Raw genomic sequence first — 19,535 nt, 5'->3', positions numbered from 1 at the left:
GTATGTCTGTCTGTCTACTGTCTACACACACACACACATGCACACACACACACACAACCTGTGCACACTGTTTCAAGTAATGCAACCTTTGTAACTGATGAGAATTGAGATTCTATCCATTCCTATTTTGTTCAAAAAAATTTCCAATTTTTTTGGAATGGCACCAGACACATCAACTAGTATTTGCGCCCTATTTTTACACATTCACTCAATCCCTATTTAAAGTTTTTACATTGGTCTTATTATTACTTTAAAAAAAACACGTACTCTGAGTTGTGTTCTCCTTTTTCAGCAAAAACTGGTATCTGGCTAATATTGCCAGTTGAGAAATCTACTGTCAGGAGTGGGTAGCCCTTCTGGCAGGTCCAAGAATCCATTATTGTTTTTACTGATGTTGGCAACTGGAAGTCATTTTGTTCATCTATTACCTTCCAAAAAATGTTCAGAATTAAAATATAGTTTTTATGTTGAATACATATATAGAAAATTTCAAGAAACATGAATCATTCAGATCCCAGCAGTTTTGAGATCAAGTCCATGTTGTAAATCAATTTTCCTCAACCATGTCTCCTGCAATATGAAAGCAGTGAGAGTGTTGAAATAGATGCTGAATCAATGGCTGTGAGTTGGACTTTGGTCAAAGAAAGCACCCTTAAGCAAAAATCTCCTTAGATACTGGTAGAGATTCAGACTTTCTGCAGAACTGCAACATCAACAAGATACTGATGGAAAATTGATAAAAGGCTAATCTCCATATTAGAAGATCAACACTTTGATCTTCAAAAAAGGAACATAATCTTGATAAGGTAATCTAAATCAGCTCAATAGATTATCAGAGGATAGTTGATTATTGGAACTATCCAAGGTACTGAAATTTCATTATGACTCAGATGTCTATATTGTTTAATAAAAAGCCAAGCTCTGTGTTAATTGTAATGCATAGTTACAAAGGCATATTCTTCATTTGGTACCAGTCAAATGAACTGGCACCAATTTATTAGTGGAACAGATAGGTATATAAAAGGGTATATTTGGCTGCAATGCAGCCAAATTATATGCTTCAGTATGACTGTATTCCTTTAATGTGGGGCTAAGTTCTATACTTAGTTGCAGAAACTCATTGGGTGATGTAGCACCTTCTGTCTACTCAGGCTACAACATAAGGTTGATATTGTTAGGACAGATATTTGGAAAAGGATTCTGACACTTGAAAAGCAGGATACAAATCAGTTAAACATGAATAAACTAATGGAATATTTATGTAACTCAGTTTAAAGTTACTATGTTTAACCTGTGTTTCAGATTAAAGTTGTTCCTTGTAGTCACTATACAAAAATACTATTATAGTTACTAACCACTAATCAGAAACAAGGATTAATCCAATGACAAACCACTCTCAGACACTATCCAAGCTCTATAAATTTTCAGTCATTGTTGTGCAGGTCAAAGGTATATTTATGCTCTACTAAATACTTTAACTCTTCCATTTACAACATTATACAGCTTATGAAAACTGTATGTATTTTCCTATCTGTTACACCTACAAAATGAGGAGTCCTTGGTGATCTCTGAGCTTGATTGCTTTCTTGTGATGATACACTGATAATGTTACTTAGTTTGAGTAATGAAATGTCTGCAACAAAACAACCAAGCTCAGAGACTACCAAGCAATCCATCATTTTAACCCCTAGCTACAAATATTCTCCTTTATTGCTACACCAACATAAGAAATCCTAGAAAAATGATTGAGGATTTTTGTGAGTCTCAAAGCTTAAAAACAGGTTTCCATGTTATTGTTCACATCCAATACAATAGAAACACTCCAAGTGCTAATATGTGTGAAATATTAAGGCTGGGAGAGCAAAACATGGATAAAGTCAGTATAATTTGCTCCAGTCCCCATACTAACCCAACAATGAATACATGGCACTGCCCATCATAAGGAGGAACATAAATCTTACTGCCACACAACAGACATGTGTTTCTTACTCTTACAAAAGGGACAATTTTAACAAGAAGCTAAATGGAAACTAGAATTAATACAATCTGAGAGGTAGTATATAAAAGTCAGAGAAAATTAAGCTTGAAGGACCATTTTTCTAAAATTCATCTGGGACTTAGAAGATGAAGAAATAGCTAAGAAGGAAATCCAGAAACTTTTGCTTTCTACAAAGCCCTACTAAAATCAGTCATAATCTCCCCCTCCCCTCATGGGGGGGGGGCGTTGAGTCTGGATAATGTGATTATCAATAATGAGCCAATGTTGACTCTTAGAGTCACAGGTTTCCTCTGTGGGACTAAACTTTTCATTACATCCTGACAAAATTAACTTCCCCAGATATTATTAAGGTACTTCTAATTTTATCCAATACCATTTTTGTCCTATCCAAGTTAGGTAGCAAAAGTTATGTATCTATTTTCAGTCACATGGGCATAGCAACAAATATCTGGTGCAAATGAGCATTTTACTTCCTATAGGTATTTTATCTCCTATATCTTAAGTTATAGAAGAAATCTGCCACAGAGTTGATATGTACTTCATACATTTTTTATAATGTACTTTTGCTTTCTGGATGGAGTACATGGCTGCCTACAGAAGGTGGGGATTATTCCAAAGAGAAACAAATGTGTTAATATATACAAATACTCACAAACTTGTTTAAAGTTAGGTATACATTAATTGCCATTAAAAAGACCACAAACAACAACTGTCCAGACATTAGGCCAGATCTGAAAACCAAGGGATTCAAGGACAATTGTCAGCAAAAATTGGTGATGCTGACTTCAGAGAATAGAGCACCCAATGGTCATGACTGAAGTTTATACCCCTTTTACTTACAGCTAACAATTCCCAATTTATTAAAATCAAAAGTCTAGCAAATGCATTATAAATTTAACCACCTTTTGAATGTGAGTCCACAGATCATCTTGGACAGCATTGGAAAAGGAAAATGCATTCAGATATGACTGTAGTAAAACAAGAATATGAGTATTGGTTAGTTTGTAAATTTTCAATATAATGTAATGTATTATAAGGTATTTATAATATTTTCTAAACTTACATTCAATGCTTTGAAAAATAATCTTTCAGTTATAAAGTTGGAAAGCATCCGGATGACAACAGCCCCCTAAAATAGACATACAGAGAAGAAAGATTAATAAATTTAGGAAGATGTTTATTTCCATTACATTCAGAATATTTTAAATACATACACTGAATGAAAATGGTATGTATTAAATTCAAAATTGTTTCACTTTCATACAGATTATGAGATCTGATAAGATGGGTCCCCCACTTGTGGGCCACAGCCCACTACCGGGCCATGGGCTAATTGCCACCGGGCCATGTGAATGGCTGGCCAGTGCATATGCCATTTCGTCCACGCACATCTCCACTCATGCAAACGTCATGAGCGCCCACAGCCCAATTCTCCTGAGTCTCATTACGGATGTTCATGGCCCACTTGTGCAAGTCTCATCATGAACGCTCGCAGCCCCACTCGCGCACACGTCACCATGACTGGCATGAGAGCTTTCATGTGCATGTGCACATGCATTTGTCCCTCCCACAAAATAATCCCCTCTCTCCCCCCCGGGCCACCAACCCAGAAAGGTTGGGGAACTCTGTCTTATAACATCGAGAGAATAATTTATTTTCTCATGCACTATAAAAATATTCTTCAATCACATCTATTTATGAATCATATATGAAATTTACAATAATATATGATTTACCTTATGGTAAGTGATTGTATTGAACTGTTCTAATATTGAATCTGTTTGACGGGTTTCTGTATTTGATAGAGACTGATTTAATCTTGGATTATCTTTAGCCAACGTAGGTAGTGTAAGATGCTCGCCAATGAGTTTATCCTGCAAATAAACATAAAATGTTAATTTTACTCATGCAAACCCAAATTTACAATTCTATGGTAATATTTATAAATGTATTTACTTCTTTCCGCATTCCTTTCTAACATCATTAATCTTGACATATCAAACTCAAAAAAACTTGCTTAAACTGAAAATCTACACAGAAAGGAAGTTTAAATGTTAATTCTATCTATCTCAATCAATCCACTTATTCACTGATGCTATTACAGGTAAAGGTAGAGGTTCCCCTCGCATGCATGTGCTAGTCATTCCTGACTCTAGGGGCAGTGCTTATCTCTGTTTCAAAGCGGAAGAGCCAGTATTGACTTAAGATTTCTCCGTGGTCATGTGGCCAGCATGACTAAACGCCAAAGGCACACAAAATGCTGTTACCTTCCCACCAAAGGTGGTTCCTATTTTTTCTACTTGCATTTTTACATGCTTTCGAACTGCTAGGTTGGCAGAAGCTGGGATAAGTAATGAGAACTCACTCCATTATGCGGCGCTAGGTATTTGAACCACAGAACTGCAGAGCTTTCTTATCAACAAGCTCAGCTTATCAGTTCTTATCAACAGCACGGAAACCGCTTTGGTCGCATTGACTGATGATCTCTGGAGAGCCAGAGATGGAGGATATTCCTCCATCCTGGTTCTCCTTGACCTCTCAGCGGCTTTCGATACCATCGACCATGGTATCCTTCTGCGACGACTGCGGGAGGTGGGAGTGGGAGGCACCGTGTTGCGGTGGTTCTCCTCCTACCTCTCGGACAGGTCGCAGTCGGTGTTAGTGGGGGGGCAGAGATCGTCCCCTAGGCCCCTAACATATGGGGTGCCTCAGGGCTCGGTCTTATCCCCCCTACTATTCAACATCTACATGAAACCGCTGGGACAGATCATCCGTAGGCACGGGATCAGATACCATCAATATGCGGACGATACCCAGTTGTATCTGTCCGCCCCGTGCCACCTCAATGAAGCGGCAGACGTGATGAACCAAGGCCTTGAGGCCGTTATGGACTGGATGAGGGTTAACAAGCTTGTGCTCAACCCAGAAAAGACCGAGTGGCTGTTGTGTTTCCCTCCCAAAGATCCGACCAATATTCCATCACTCAGGCTGGGGGGTCAAATTTTATACCCCTCAGAGAGGGTTCGCAACTTGGGAGTCCTCCTAGATCCACAGCTATCGTTTGACCACCACCTGACGGCTGTGACTAGGGGGGCATTCGCCCAGGTTCGCCTGGTGCGCCAGTTGCGACCCTACCTGAACCTGGAGGCACTCACAACAGTCACTCGGGCCCTTGTGACCTCTAGGCTGGAATACTGCAATGTGCTCTACATGGGGCTGCCCTTGAAGAGCATCCGGCGACTTCAGCTAGTACAGAATGCGGCCGCGCGAGCGATTGTGGGTGCACCTCGGTTCACCCACATAACACCTATCCTCCGCGAGCTGCGCTGGCTACCTGTCGATCTCCGGATGCGCTTCAAGGTGCTATTAGTCACCCATAAAGCCCTGCATGGTAGTGGATCCGGATACTTGAGAGACCGCCTCCTGCCAATTACCTCCCTGCGACCAATTAGATCTCACCGATTGGGCCTCCTCCGTATTCCATCGGCCAGCCAATGCCGGCTGGCAACTACAAGGAGGAGGGCCTTCTCGGTAGTAGCCCCGACCCTTTGGAACGAACTCCCTGTGGAGATTCGTACCCTCACCACCGTCCAGGCCTTCCGCACAGCCTTGAAGAACTGGCTAGCCCGTCAGGCCTGGGGACAAGGATAGTTGCCCCTCCCGAATGATGAATGTATGTTGCTTATTACTTTTATTATATGTGTCTATGTCATTGTTGTATTTCCCTTCCCTGATTTTATGTGAGCCGCCCTGAGTCCCCTCAGGGAAAAGGGCGGCCTACAAATGTTAATAAAATCAAATCAAATCAGCGTCTTAGCTACTGAGCCACCATGTCCCAAACCTATTATACAATCTAGTAAAGACTTCATATTCACCTGTAATAAGAAGCATACATTAGTTCTAAACTATTAAGTGCCGCTTTACAGCACTTAATAAATAGCAGTGTATACAGAAAGGATATGTGTGATTTAAGACAAGGAGGAATAGGAAAACAGCATGACTATAAATTACTCAATAAGCAATCAATTATGGTACTTGATGCAAAAATGCATGTGCAAATTGGTAAAGTTTACAAAACTAGATTAGGCATAGTAAGCTTATATTTGAATTGTACCAGGCTGCAGATAAGGTCGCACATAACACTAGCAACTCACCAAGGACAGAAGCAGGGAGACAAAACTCATACTTACAGAATTATAAAGTTGGAAGGAAATTAATCCAATTTTCTGATCAATATAGATTTCAATGATGACCATCCAGCTGCTATTTGAAAACTTCTCATGAGGAAGAATTTATCATTTCATATCATAGTAAATAAAGTAGCCTGAATACCAAGATCTCTCCAAGCTTAGAGCCTCTATTACATAGTTTTCCTTAACTTAAAAGCACTTAAAAGTAAAAACAGAGTTTGAATGAAAGATACACAGGAAAGGTTGGTTTAATTTACACTTACCAGTGGCATAATATGTTCAATGTAGTTTAGACCTAGATGTCCAAAGTAAGTTGCAAATCCCTCATTAAGCCATAGGTCGTTCCACCAATCCATGGTAACTAGGTTTCCAAACCACTTAAAATAGGAAAGGAGCGGGGGAGAGTGTTTAAATGAATTCTTTCAATTGCTGTTCTCATTCATCTGGCAAGAGAGCAGTTCACGATTTTACTTAATGGGCACAATGTGTCACAAAGGAGTGCAATATCTATAGGTTGATAGAAGTTTTAGAAAATACATTAAATATGCCACAAGGATTAAAATAGGGAGTTAAAGGAAAAGAAACTAGGTTTTTATTATATAATCCAATGTAACTATTTTAAAGGGTCCCATAAATGCAAAACTAGGGTGTCAATGAATATGCTCATTTTCTGTAATGTAATTATCAGTTTCTAAACCATGACTGACAAGATAAATTTAATTACAGTCAGGGCAAAAATTGTTTCCCCATCTTCCCCAAACTGCTATTCCAAGTCTCCTTTTTAGGGCCCTGTAATCTGTTAATTCGGGGTAGAATCAGGTGACGGGATGGAGCTGAGCATTTCCTGACACCACATGATGCTCTCAGCACATTTTTTTTCTTTGCTACTGAGGATTGAACTGTCAACCTTCTGGATAGAAGGCAAGTGACGTCACCATTAGGCCACCACGCCACTCAAGTTGCTGTTTCTATAATCCTACATAAAGCTCTTCAAATGCTACTCCAGGTGTTTTTTGTGTGTGTGTGTGTGTGTTTGTGTACACACACACACACACACACTAACAGAACTCAAGGAATAAATCCTGTATTTAATTTTATCCAAGATCTTGTTTGCTTAATTTGAAAGAACTTGAAATCATTTTGGTTTTTATATAATAGTAAGATTAGAATTTATATATTAATTGTTTTTTTAGTGTCTTGAAGAAAGACACTAATTTCTTAAGATTGAAGACTTAATTTCCATATGGTAATGTTTCATTCTTTTGGTCCTACAAAAGCAGTGGTGATCTGTTTCATATATCATTCAATTATATAGCTTTTTAAAAATCAGATTCATTTTAGTACCCTGTACTTGCTACAGCTTCTTAATGAGTTTGGGATGAAGAAGTCACCAAAGAAACAAAGACTCCAACCACTTTTCTAATGATTGTTGCTTACATACTAACTTTCTGTACTTCACAGACAGCAAAATTTTGTTTACTATAATTTACCACATATCAATGATCCTTTTCCAGGGAACAATAAAGAATGTCAAAATTATCTCACTGAAAATACCAGACTAATTCATTTGGTGTATCTGTATCAAGACAATACATTGCTAGTAGTTTCATTAATTCTATGCAATAATAATCCTGCGCATGTATTTTTCAATTATTTACTGAATTGAATTGAATTTTATTATTTGTATGCCACCCTTCTCCGGGAGGGACTCAGGGCGGCGAACAACTCAAAAGGGGAAAAGGGGAACATAGAACACAATACAAGTAGTTAAAATAGCCAAGAATCACACAACCACACAGGTCGAGAGGGGAGGGGAACTCATCAAACCCAGGCCTGCCGGCAAAGCCAGGTTTTGAAGGCTTTTCGGAAGGTCTGGAGAGAGGTGAGGGTCCGAATCTCTGCGGGGAGTTCATTCCAGAGGGCCGGAGCTGCCACAGAGAAGGCCCTCCCCCGGGTAGTAGCCAGGTGGCATTGGCTGGTAGACGGAACCCGGAGGAGGCCAACCCTGTGTGATCTAATGGGTCTTTGGGAGGTAATTGGCAGCAGGCGGTCTCTCAAGTACCCAGGTCCAATACCATGAAGGGCTTTATAAGTTACGACTAGCACTTTGAAGCGTATCCGGAGACTGATGAGTAGCCAGTGCAGCTCGCAGAGGATAGGTGTAACGTGGGTGTACTGAGGTACACCCACAATCGCTCACGCGGCTGCGTTCTGGACGAGTTGAAGTCTCCGAATACTCTTCAAGGGCTGCCCCATGTAGAGCACATTGCAGTAGTCCAGTCTTGAGGTCACGAGGGCATGAGTGACTGTTGCGAGTGCCTCCCAGTTCAGGTAGGGACGCAACTGGTGCACCAGGCAAACCTGGGTAAATGCCCCCCTGGTGACAGCCGACAAATGGTGTTCTAAGGTCAGCTGTGGGTCCAGGAGGACTCCCAAGTTGCGAGCCCTGTCTGAGGGGAGTAAATTTTCACCCCCCAGCCTGAGTGATGGGATATCAACCAAATTCTTGGGAGGGAAACACAACAGCCACTCGGTCTTGTCTGGATTGAGCACAAGCTTGTTAAACCCCATCCAGACCCTGACAGCCTCCAGGCACTGGTACATCATGTCAACCGCTTCACTGAGTTGGCACGAGGCGGACAGACAATCAGGTTTAAATTATTTCTTTTATTTTAGTTTTATATTATTATTTTGAAGGTTAATATTATATTTCTTTCTTTTCTGGCCTCTAATTTAATATACTTTGAACCTTCATTGTATGATACATAATAGGTAATACAATTTATTATGAGGCTGTTAATACAAGCAAATATTTTTAAAGCTAGCTTTGAAACTGCTTCTCTCATTCTTGTAGAATTCTTCTCTACTTCAAGCATAATGTTTGTTTTTTTCCTGATTAATGTTTAAGGCTCACTTTCTTAATGTGAGCCACTTTTAAGACATGTGGACTTCAACTCCCAGGATTCCCCAGCATACTAGAAAATCAGGGCATCCACACATCGAAAAATTGCTGAAGAGGAGAAACACTAGTTTACAGCGCTTGATCAACATTCCCAATTTGTTACTCTCCAGATCAAAGGTGGTATTCTGCCAGTTCAAGCAAACCGGTAGCCATGGCAGTGGGAGGCTCTGCCTACCTGCCCAGACATCATCACAGACTCTCTGAGCATGCGCAGAAGTGCCATGCGTGAGCGAAGCGAGTGTGCACACTCTCAGCTTTGAACTGGTAGCGAAGGTAAGCGGATTTCATGCTTGCTCCAGATCTGTTGCACCCAAAATTTATGTTGCTAAGGAACACAGCAGTTACCATATTTTTCAGAGTATAAGACACACCTTTTTCCCTCAAAAAAAGAAGCTGAGAATCTGGATGCATCTTATACATCAAATACAGCATTTTTTTGCCTCCTGAAGCCCCGTCTGTTCATCAAAATGGCCCTGCATAGGTTGTAGGAGCTCCTGGGGGCTGGGGAGGACAGAAATGAGCAAAAAACAGGGTGTTTTTTGCTCAATTTCTCTTCCCCCCTTCCCAGCCCCCAGGAGCATTCTATAAGCCTCCATAAGGCTATCCATGGAATTTTCTTGACAAAAATATGGGCCTGTTTTCACGAAAAACAGACTTTTTTTCTCATTTTTGTCCCCCACCCCCCCAGGAGCACTCTGCAAGCCCCCCTAAGGCTAATCATGCCTTTTTTTTAAAAAATGGGCTAATTTTCACAAAAAACAGCTTGTTTTGGGGAGGTTTGCAGAGTGCAAAAACTTTTTTTTCTCCTTTCGGAAAGCTCTTTAGTAGAATGATTGATGACAATTAGATTGATCAAGTGTTGTGCTAGCAGAAACAAAGTCTTAGATGCTGCAGATTATCCAGTGATTTCCTTCTCCAGCACATGGATAAATATACCTGGAAACATCTAACTACCTACCTACTCTCTCTCTCCCTCCCTCCCTACTGTATTTCTCTATCTTTCCCCTCTATCTACCTACGTACCTATCTACCTACTCACTCTCTTTCTCCCTATTTATTTACTGTACTTCTCTCTTTCTCTCTCTCTATCCCTCTATCTACCAACCTACCTACTCTCTCTCTCTTCCTACCCACTATATATATATATATATATATATATATATATATATATATATATATATATATATATATATATATATATATATATATATATATATATATATATATATGTATGTATGTATGTATGTATATGTATATGTGTGTGTGTGTATATATATATATATATATGTGTGTGTGTGTGTGTTTTTATTTGTGCTGATAAATAAATAAAGGGAGACAAGTATAGATCTATTTCAAGCTATTTAGCTCTCATCAGCTAGCCATACCCTTACTGGGATATTGGGTTTCTGTCGTGATGGACTCTTGTGACGAGCCGATTGACAGATGTTGGAAGCAGTTAGCTTCCTCCCATAATTGGGGCTTACCAGGGGTTGTGACACTAATATATACCTTCTTCCCTGGCTTCAGCTGATAAGGAGGAGACCTGTGGCTTGATGGCTAAGACGTCAGCTAGCCATACCCTTACTGGGATTTGAACCTGGGCTATATTGCACACTAGGCATACTAGGCAGAGATCTTAGCCATTAGGCCACAGGCTCTTATCCTGTTATCAGCGAAGCCAGGGTGGAAGGTATCTATTAGATTTTATATATATATATACCTACCTACCTATCTATTTCTCTCTCTCTCTTTCTCTCTCTCTCTATCCTTTATCTATCTAACTACCTAACTACTCTCTCTCCCTACCTACAGAACCTATTGTATTTCTCTCTCTCTCTCTCTCTCCCCCCTCCCTCCCTCCCTCCCTCCATCTACCTACTTACTTTTTTTAAATTTGCCTCTTCAAAACCTTGGTGTGTCTTATACTCTGGTGTGTCTTATACTCCAAAAAATGTGGTAAGTGATCTGCATTCATTTAACGATTCCCCCCCCCCAGTTGTTAAATAAATCACTTAACAGTTAAGTTAATCAGTTGATCGTTAAGCTTCCCCCATTGAGTTTGCTTATCAGAAGCCCTCTGGGAAGGTTACATATGGTGATCACATTACTCCAGGACAATGTAACTGACATAAATACATGCCAGTTGCCAAGCACCCATGTTTTGATCATGCAAGCATGGGGATGCTGCAACAACGATAAATGTGGGGGGTGCTGTTGTAAGTTCAAACAGTCACTAAATGAATAGCTGTAAATCAAGGCAGGCCTGTAATTAGGAAGTAGCATTTAGATTGTAATGATAAATGAAAATACTATACAGGATATTTTACTGCATACCTGGTGTGCTACCTCATGAGCAACAACTTGGCAAATCTGCATTTTAGATATATAATCCTCTGGCTCATTCAATAAGGATGTTTCATGGAAAGTCATTAGTCCCCAGTTTTCCATTGCACCATGATCCATAAGAGGTACCGCAACCAAATCTAATGGAATTTTAATAAAACGAATCACTTTAACAATTATTTTAGTGCATGCACTCAAAAGCCCAATTGGGCTTATTATACAGAGAGGTCTTATTTTTGGGAAAACAGGGTATTTCAAATATGTTTATTTTATTATCTCTGGCCAGATTCCCATATTATGCTAAGTGCGTATGAGTGAGTTGTTCAACAATGTCTAGAGGGTTCATCAGACATAGAGATAAACCACAAAGAAAGATTTATAAACCACAATGCTAGGTTCACACACATAGTCACATTAAGAATTACACAGGAACTTAGACGAATGTCTTACATGCATTCACACAAGAAATTACTGATTCTCTCAACAGTGTTTCAACCCAAAACCTCCCCAGGCCTTTTCAGGGTTGCCAAAGATTCAATCTGGGATTGAAACTTACATATCCATAAAGTATATACAGTATATAAAGTATATAAAGCTCTACATCTGATAATAGAGAATTATTCGTTCATGACAATCTAAAATGACCCCTGTTGAATGAATACAGGGAATACCAAATTCAGAATCTTCTCATAGTACAAATTCAGGCAGTAAATCTATGGGAAGAAATACAGAGCTGACTTTATGGATAAGAAAAGAGAAGAGCCGTGGTGGTGCAGTGGCTAGAATGCAGGATTGCAGGCTAACTCTGCCCATTGCCAGGAGTCTGGTCCTGACTGGCTCAAAGTTGACTTAGCCTTCCATCCTTCCAAGGTCAGTAAAATGAGGATCCAAACTGTTGAGGGCAATATGCTGACATGTTAAACTGCTTAGAGAGTGCTGCAAAGCACAATGGAGCAATATATATAAGTCTAAGTGCTATTGCTACTGCTAAGTGCTAATTAGCAAACCATTAAGAGGCAACTTTCAAAAAGTTTTACAGCTCTAAGAAACAGGAAAGCATGAGAAAGACACCAAAAATAATGCCTTGATTTTGTTTTGTATAAAATGGGACAAACTTACAAACTTCTTTTATTCTACCTTACTAGATTCCTGAAATCCTGTTGTGTATTTTTCTTGACGTAGCTTATCTCAAAGGGCTGATATTATAAACAATATATAGCACCTACAAGAAGCTTCATGTAATAATTTGATATGTATTATCATGAGTTTCCGTAACCCCCTAAAGACATCGACAACATGAATCCCCCCCAAAATGGGCAATTTGTTTGTTTGCTTGCTTGCTTGCTTGCTTGTTTGCTTGCTTGTTTTATTTATAACCCAACCCCAAAGGATTCTGGACAGTTTGCAATATCGAACAAAAACCGAACAAAATATTCCCTTAATAATAAACAACATCCAAAGCAGTATTTTTAAAATTCCCAAATAAAGTCTAAGAAAGGTGTTAACATTCAGTCAGCTGGAACTAAACTGCATTGAAATGTAACAGTAATTGTAGCAAAATGAGAGCTGCATGGAGGCTGGCTGGGAAATTCTGGAAGTTAAAAGTCCATGCATCTTAAAATTGCCAACATTGGAAACCCTGGATAAGAGTACAGTATTCCATGAAATGGAGACAACTACAGGAAGGCCTGGAATTTCACCCCCATCTTTCATCAGGGACTTTCTTGATGAGCAGAACTATAGTTGCTGCTCCATCTGGCCATCTTTTAAACATTCTGATAATCCAGAAATATAAAACTCCCACAAATTTGGTGATACCCTATAGGTCAGCAGTCTCCAACCTTTCTGGTTCAGTGGAGTGGTAGAGGTGTGGGGGTGGGGATGGTTTCGCACATGTACCGCTTTCACAAATGCAGCTAATGTATGCACTAGCCCACCCACCACTTCTACAGCCCAGTTCCCAACAGGCTGCACCCTGGAAATGAGCCACGGACTGGGGTTGGGGACAATTGTCAAAGACAATTGCCATAGACAATTGTGTACTGTCTGTTTGGAAAAAAAAGTATGATCTATTGTAAATCATTCTAGCCATTTTTTAAACAGAAAAGCAAGGTAATAAATATTCCAAATACAATATAATAAATATATGATATGCATCAAAATGTTAATTGTCAAAGAGAACCAATGACTTTCTGAACAATAGTAATGCAGACTTTTAATAGTTACATTACAAATTATTAAACTAAGACCAGAAATAAGATACAACAGTATTTTGAAGCTACTGTGTTTGCAAGTCATAATAGTCTTTTAAAACATTAACAAGCTAGCATACCTGTTTTTGAAAGAGGATAACTGATGTTTAGTAAGTCTTCCATATATGAAAATATTGGCCCTGTGATATTTAAAGCATAATTAGCCAATCCTTTTTTAATTGAATCCTTCCGAGCCCAAATACGTATCTATTAGAAAAAACGGAAGTATTATTTCAGATAGTCAGAATCAAGTCCATAATTAGCTCATCTGTAGTGTATCTGTCTGTTTTATAGTGTACACATGTCTTCTAATACCTTTTAGCTTTGTCATACAGTCAGCCATATCTTTAGAATGGATTTAGCATTTTTATCAACCTATTATTATTATTTGGTTAGCATTGCAGTTTCCTTAACTATTGTGAGGTACCCAGAGTTGTTGGGAGTCAGAAAGCATGCAAATTTGATAAATATACAAATGTAAACGAATAAAGACAACCGTTGATAGGTTTCACATAACATAGGAAGTTACATATTAAGGTTTGCAAACCACAATAGCTGACTTCATGCAGTATTTAATTTAAAATTAGGATACTCAATTTTAGCTTGAACGATATGTAGCTGATTATGTCGACTGTGATTTTATGTTGCTCAATTGCAAAAAAGTTCTTAGTGGCTCACAAATAATACAAAAATAATAACAAGGAAATTTAAATAAAATATCCCCAAATCAGTAACAACTATTACTGCCTTCTACAGAGAGATTTACTAAACTATCAAACCCCAAAGCATTCTGGAACAATCAGGCCTTAGTGGTTTTCCTGAATGCCAATTAGTTTGGAGCTTACCTTCACTCTTCCAAAGAAGAGGACAGCAACAGAAAAGGTATGACCTCATGGTCCTTGGTGATGGCAACCCCACATCGATGGGGTTCAAAAAGTGCTCTTTCCACTAGACTTTATTGCATAGAAAGAAACTCCTAGGAGACAGCAGTCTTGCAAGTATATACAGTAGGTCTCAAACAATGTAGGGCTTTTAAGATAAGCTCTGATGCTGCTTGAATTGCACTGGAAACTAAATGATAACCAATGGGATGATGGTCTCATTCAGCGAAACCAAGAGGCATTTCTAATTAACTACTCAGGCTGTTCCATTTGGACCAACTACAGCTTCTAACAGATTCTTCAAACACAATCTCAAGTATAGCAAATTGCAGTAGCCCAACTGAATTGTGACTAAGGCATAAGTAATTATATTTACTGAATGAACTATAAGAAAGTGGGTTCAGCCCAGAGGTGGGTTCCTACCGGTTCAGACCGGTTTGGCCGAACCGGTAGTAACTTGGCAGCCTGGGTCACTGGAACTGGCAGCAACCCAGGCCTGTCACATCCCTGAACTGGTTTTCCCATTGGCGCCATAGGCACCGCCATCTTGTTTTTTTCTTCTGCGCATGTATCAAGCAAATATCAAGTGTGTGTGTGTGCATGCACACGGTGCACCACTGAGCAAACTGGCAGTAGTGGCTGCCAGAACCCACCCCTGGTTCAGCCAACTCTCTGAACCATAAAGATCTTCATGGTGTAAGGCCTGGTGTAAGGCCTATTTCAACTGTTTTTCCCACCTGATACAATCAAATGAGATAGGTGAACTGCAAGTGCCACTCATTAAACTGAGTCATCTTACAGGACCCAGGAAGTGCACTTTTTCTTTATAAAACTGTAAAAACATGATCCTGGAGATAGGGCAATTGTATCAAACTAAATGTTAGTTTAACACAAAGTATGATTCTAGTTTAAGCATAAGTAAAAATCAAGTTTGCATCCAATCATATTTAAACTGGCAAGACAACCCTGAATTAATCATTAAGAAAAATAAGCACTTGCTCAGAGCACCAAGGGAAGGGGAGGCATTACAGTTTTTCCTCTGGCTATGATATTATTAACTCTTTCACTGTCACATTCAAGTTCAGTTTTTTAAAAAGGTACTGGTAATTGTCCTTATCTGCTGTGTGCAACCTTAATCTGCATTGTTATAAAATATTTCCTTCACCCAGGGAATAAAGAAAAGTTTAAACACTTGTTTTGAAGGTGTTGTCTGATCATACATTTGTTTCCATCTCTTGACTTAAAGGTGGGGCAACATTGGTGAGCCACTGGATTAGGGCATCATCTGGTCTTAATCTGAGACAAGGCTGAACCCAAAGCAAACATGCAAATTTGTTTATCACAGGTAAACTATTCAGAATTCTATCACTCAAGTGAAACTTTTCTAGGCATCAAAGTAATTGCTGTAAATAAAGATGAATTTAGAGCAGGGGTAGGCAACTATGGCAATTTTACAATCTGTGGACTTTTGGCTGGTTTAGGAATTCTGGGAGTTGAAATCCACAGGTCATGAAGCTGCCATAGTTACCAAACTCCAATTAGGGGCTGGGGCTTTGTTTTACAACATGTTATCTACCTATTCATTTATTATAATGTTTTGTATAAAAGGGAAATCTCAGGAATACTTTCGTGTATACATTTGCATGGGGGTGTAACAAAGGCAACAGTAAAAATAATGGCTTTCTGTCTGGATGGTCTCTTGTGATGAGCCGATAGACAGAGAAAGGAAGCAGTATGCTTCCTCCCATATTTGGGCATATCAGGGGTTGTGACACAAAACACATACCTATTTCCCTGGCCCAGCTGATAAAGGAGGAGATCACCTGTGGCTGAGTGGCTAACACAACTGCCTAATATGTAATACAGCACAGGTTCAAATCCTAGTAAGGGTATGGCTAGCTGATGAGAGCTAAATAGCTTGAAATAGATCTATACTAGTCTCCCTTTATTTATTTATCAGCACAAAATGCAACACAAAGGTAACAAAGGCAACAGTAAAAATAATGGCTTTCTGTCTGGATTGTCCCTTGTGATGAGCCAATAGACATACCAGGGGTTGTGACACAAAACACACACACACACAAACACACTAATGTTACTAATCCATTAAATTTAGGGATGTCTGCTGTAACACAAAGCCTAATCACAAATGCAAATACACACTGATAATATAATGGAATTTCAAGAACTTTATTTACCTGTTTGCCTCTTTCAGTTGTGGTGACATAATCAAAATTACAGACCACAAAAGCAGTGATATACGTAGACATTTTCAGGGTTGTTTCAAATGTTGTGATAGTCCAGTTAATTGGTGTCGTTTCATTCATCAAAGCACTCAGTGCACTGTCATCCACATCTTTATACTCAGATACATCTATTTAAAAATAAAGAAGCAACCCAAATATACGTTAGCTTTTTGTTTTGGTACCTTCAAGTCACTTTTTGATTTTGGTGATTGCCTGCAAAAGTCCCCAACTACTTTGCAAGGTTTTTCAGAAATGGTTTACCATTGCCTTCTTCTCAGGGCTGAAAAAAAGTAACTCACCCAAAGTTAGCCAACTGGTTGTACATCTAGAATTTGTCTTTTAGTTTAGAATCTGATGTCTTAATCTTTACGCCAAAGTGATTCTTATGTTAGCTACATACCATACATAAAATACTGTACTTCATAACTAAATGGTGTAGTTTATTACTTTCCATATACTTCATATTACATTGCAGAATTGAGGAATCCATAGCCCATGTCAGGTCTCCACTTCTAACAATTATAGTTATCAAGTTCAGCAACAGAGATTTTCAAATGTTATGGGAGGGGGCAAATAAAACATCATCTTTTTAAAATAAAGTCAGTCAAAAGTAATGAGCTAAGCCTGAAATACCTTAAAATTTCAAAAGTCCTGTAATGCAACTACAAAAAAGTGGTTTGCTTCTATCATACTGCATATTGATGGGAAAGATAGGCACAATATATTTGCTTCTACCAATAATACATCAATATTCTTTTTTTTTCAGAGCAGAGAAGATTTAAAATTGAAATCCACTCCTTAGGATAATTCATAGTCTCTTCAAACTCTGCCATGCAAATCATAATCTCCTTCATAAACACATTTCTCCAAGATAGCCACTGTGATATAAAGGTTACATAGGTAGTAACATTGCAATCCACCATCAGCCATGGAACTTCACTAGGTGATTCTGGATCAATCACTCTTCTTACTATGCCCAACCTCATGGTTGACGTGGTGAGAATATGAAAGCAGACTCCCCTATCTCCATCTCTCATGAAATCAACTTTCATCTTCTGGGGGGGGGGGCAAAGTTTTCTGGAATACCCAGACAACTTGAAGCATCTGCAAAAGATGTGAGTGAATTCAAAATCATATATGAAAGTGCTTCTTGTGTTGTAGGTAGTGTGTGAATCTAGCTTCTATTTTCCACCAAAAGAGAATAAATATTATTGCACTTATCAATTTATATTTCTAGCATAGCAGCAGGAAACACTTGTTATAAGCAACATCAAGTTGGAAGGATATTTAATTTTCCAATCTGGTGCTATTTGATTATCAAGCCACACAGTTTCTTTGGTATTTGTAGCTGAACTCATTGAGATAGAATTTGCTCCACATGTGATTGCTGTTAAACAATGGCCAAGCAAAACAAATGGAAAAAAAGGTGGGGGGGAATCAAAGCTGAGCAAAGAGTTCAGTTTTCAATGTGCTGGCATTCAGATTTTACATATGTCTGAAGTGGTGTAGGGTTTTCTGCCTAAGCAGGGGGTTGGACTAGAAGACCTTCAAGGTCCCTTCCAACTCTGTTATTCTATTCTATATCCAGAACATCTTACTGTTCAGCTATGGTACTGTTGTTGCTACAACCTGGGTAACATAATAGTTAGGCTTCAGAAGCTAAACAGGGATGGGCTTGATTAGTACTTGGATGGGAGATGATCAGGATTTTCCATAACTATAATCCAAACCTGGAAGTGGAAAAAACATTAAGGAGAAGAATTACTGTACAGTGTTACCACTTCCCTATTGCTACTAAGAAAGCTATAAAATTGTATGTTAATGAAACCAGCAGCAGTTTCAAACAGGACTTTATTTATATTAAATCTTTACTTACCTAAAACTGGCATATTGGAAAGTGCAATGTAGCTGGGATGGTGAATAATGCTGATATTAAAAGTAGCTTTCATTGCAGGTTCATCAAAACACGGGTAAACATGTCTTGCGGCTGTTGGTTGTAGCTGTGAAACAATAATCCACCTAATTTGAATACAAATAGAAATCATTTGAATCATTTTAAAACAGTCGTACAAGCAAAACCAGACATTTACATAGATACCTTCAAGGTGATGCTGCTCTAATCCAACACAATAGCCAATGAAGTTATAAAGATATAGCCTTAAATCTTAAATGATTTTAAAATGATCTTAAAGTGATACATGGGACATTAACATCACAATATGCAAGAAACTTACAGATTGCCATCCATACCTACTTACTTCCACCTTTCATTCAGCACAAATCACCTAATCTACCATCTATAATCAGCCTTTACACTACAACCACATTTGTTCTGAATCACTTAACCCAGATGATCAATGATGAAATTAAATCAAGCATTCAATAGACCAAGTCACCCACCATCAAGTCCAATAGACAAAACAATCAAGCCAGATCATTCCCAGGGAGGAGATAGCAATAGCAATAGCACTTAGACTTATATACCACTTCATAGAGCTTTACAACCTTCTCTAAGCGGTTTTTGCAGAATCAGGATATTGTCCCCAACAATCTGGACCCTCATTTCACCAACCTTGGAAGGATGGAAGGCTGAGACAACCTTGATATTAAAAGACAGATCAAAGAAACAGAACAGCAATACACCACTGATTATAACTCCAGG

At 38.9% G+C, this 19,535-nt stretch overlaps 1 protein-coding gene across 1 annotated transcript in view; it reads right to left on the bottom strand.

The window, feature by feature from the left end:
- The window catches only part of LVRN (laeverin), a 48,005-nt gene that overhangs the window by 21,211 nt on the left and 7,259 nt on the right, over window positions 1-19,535 (bottom strand). The window contains exons 2-10 of the mRNA XM_087715824.1: window positions 18,750-18,892; window positions 16,826-17,001; window positions 13,827-13,953; window positions 11,486-11,634; window positions 6,453-6,566; window positions 3,736-3,873; window positions 3,063-3,128; window positions 2,902-2,967; window positions 268-428 (exon numbers count right to left, since the gene is read on the bottom strand). Coding sequence (XP_087571950.1) covers window positions 268-428; window positions 2,902-2,967; window positions 3,063-3,128; window positions 3,736-3,873; window positions 6,453-6,566; window positions 11,486-11,634; window positions 13,827-13,953; window positions 16,826-17,001; window positions 18,750-18,892 — 1,140 coding nt within the window. The remainder of the gene's footprint in view (window positions 1-267; window positions 429-2,901; window positions 2,968-3,062; window positions 3,129-3,735; window positions 3,874-6,452; window positions 6,567-11,485; window positions 11,635-13,826; window positions 13,954-16,825; window positions 17,002-18,749; window positions 18,893-19,535) is intronic.

Source organism: Thamnophis sirtalis, unplaced genomic scaffold (assembly GCF_051295495.1).
Source record: "Thamnophis sirtalis isolate CommonGarterSnake01/CBP01778 unplaced genomic scaffold, rThaSir2_p1.2 scaffold_5, whole genome shotgun sequence".
NCBI lineage: Eukaryota > Metazoa > Chordata > Lepidosauria > Squamata > Natricidae > Thamnophis > Thamnophis sirtalis.
The sequence above is the reverse complement of the archived record's forward strand: the minus strand, read 5'-3'. Positions and strand labels throughout refer to the sequence as shown.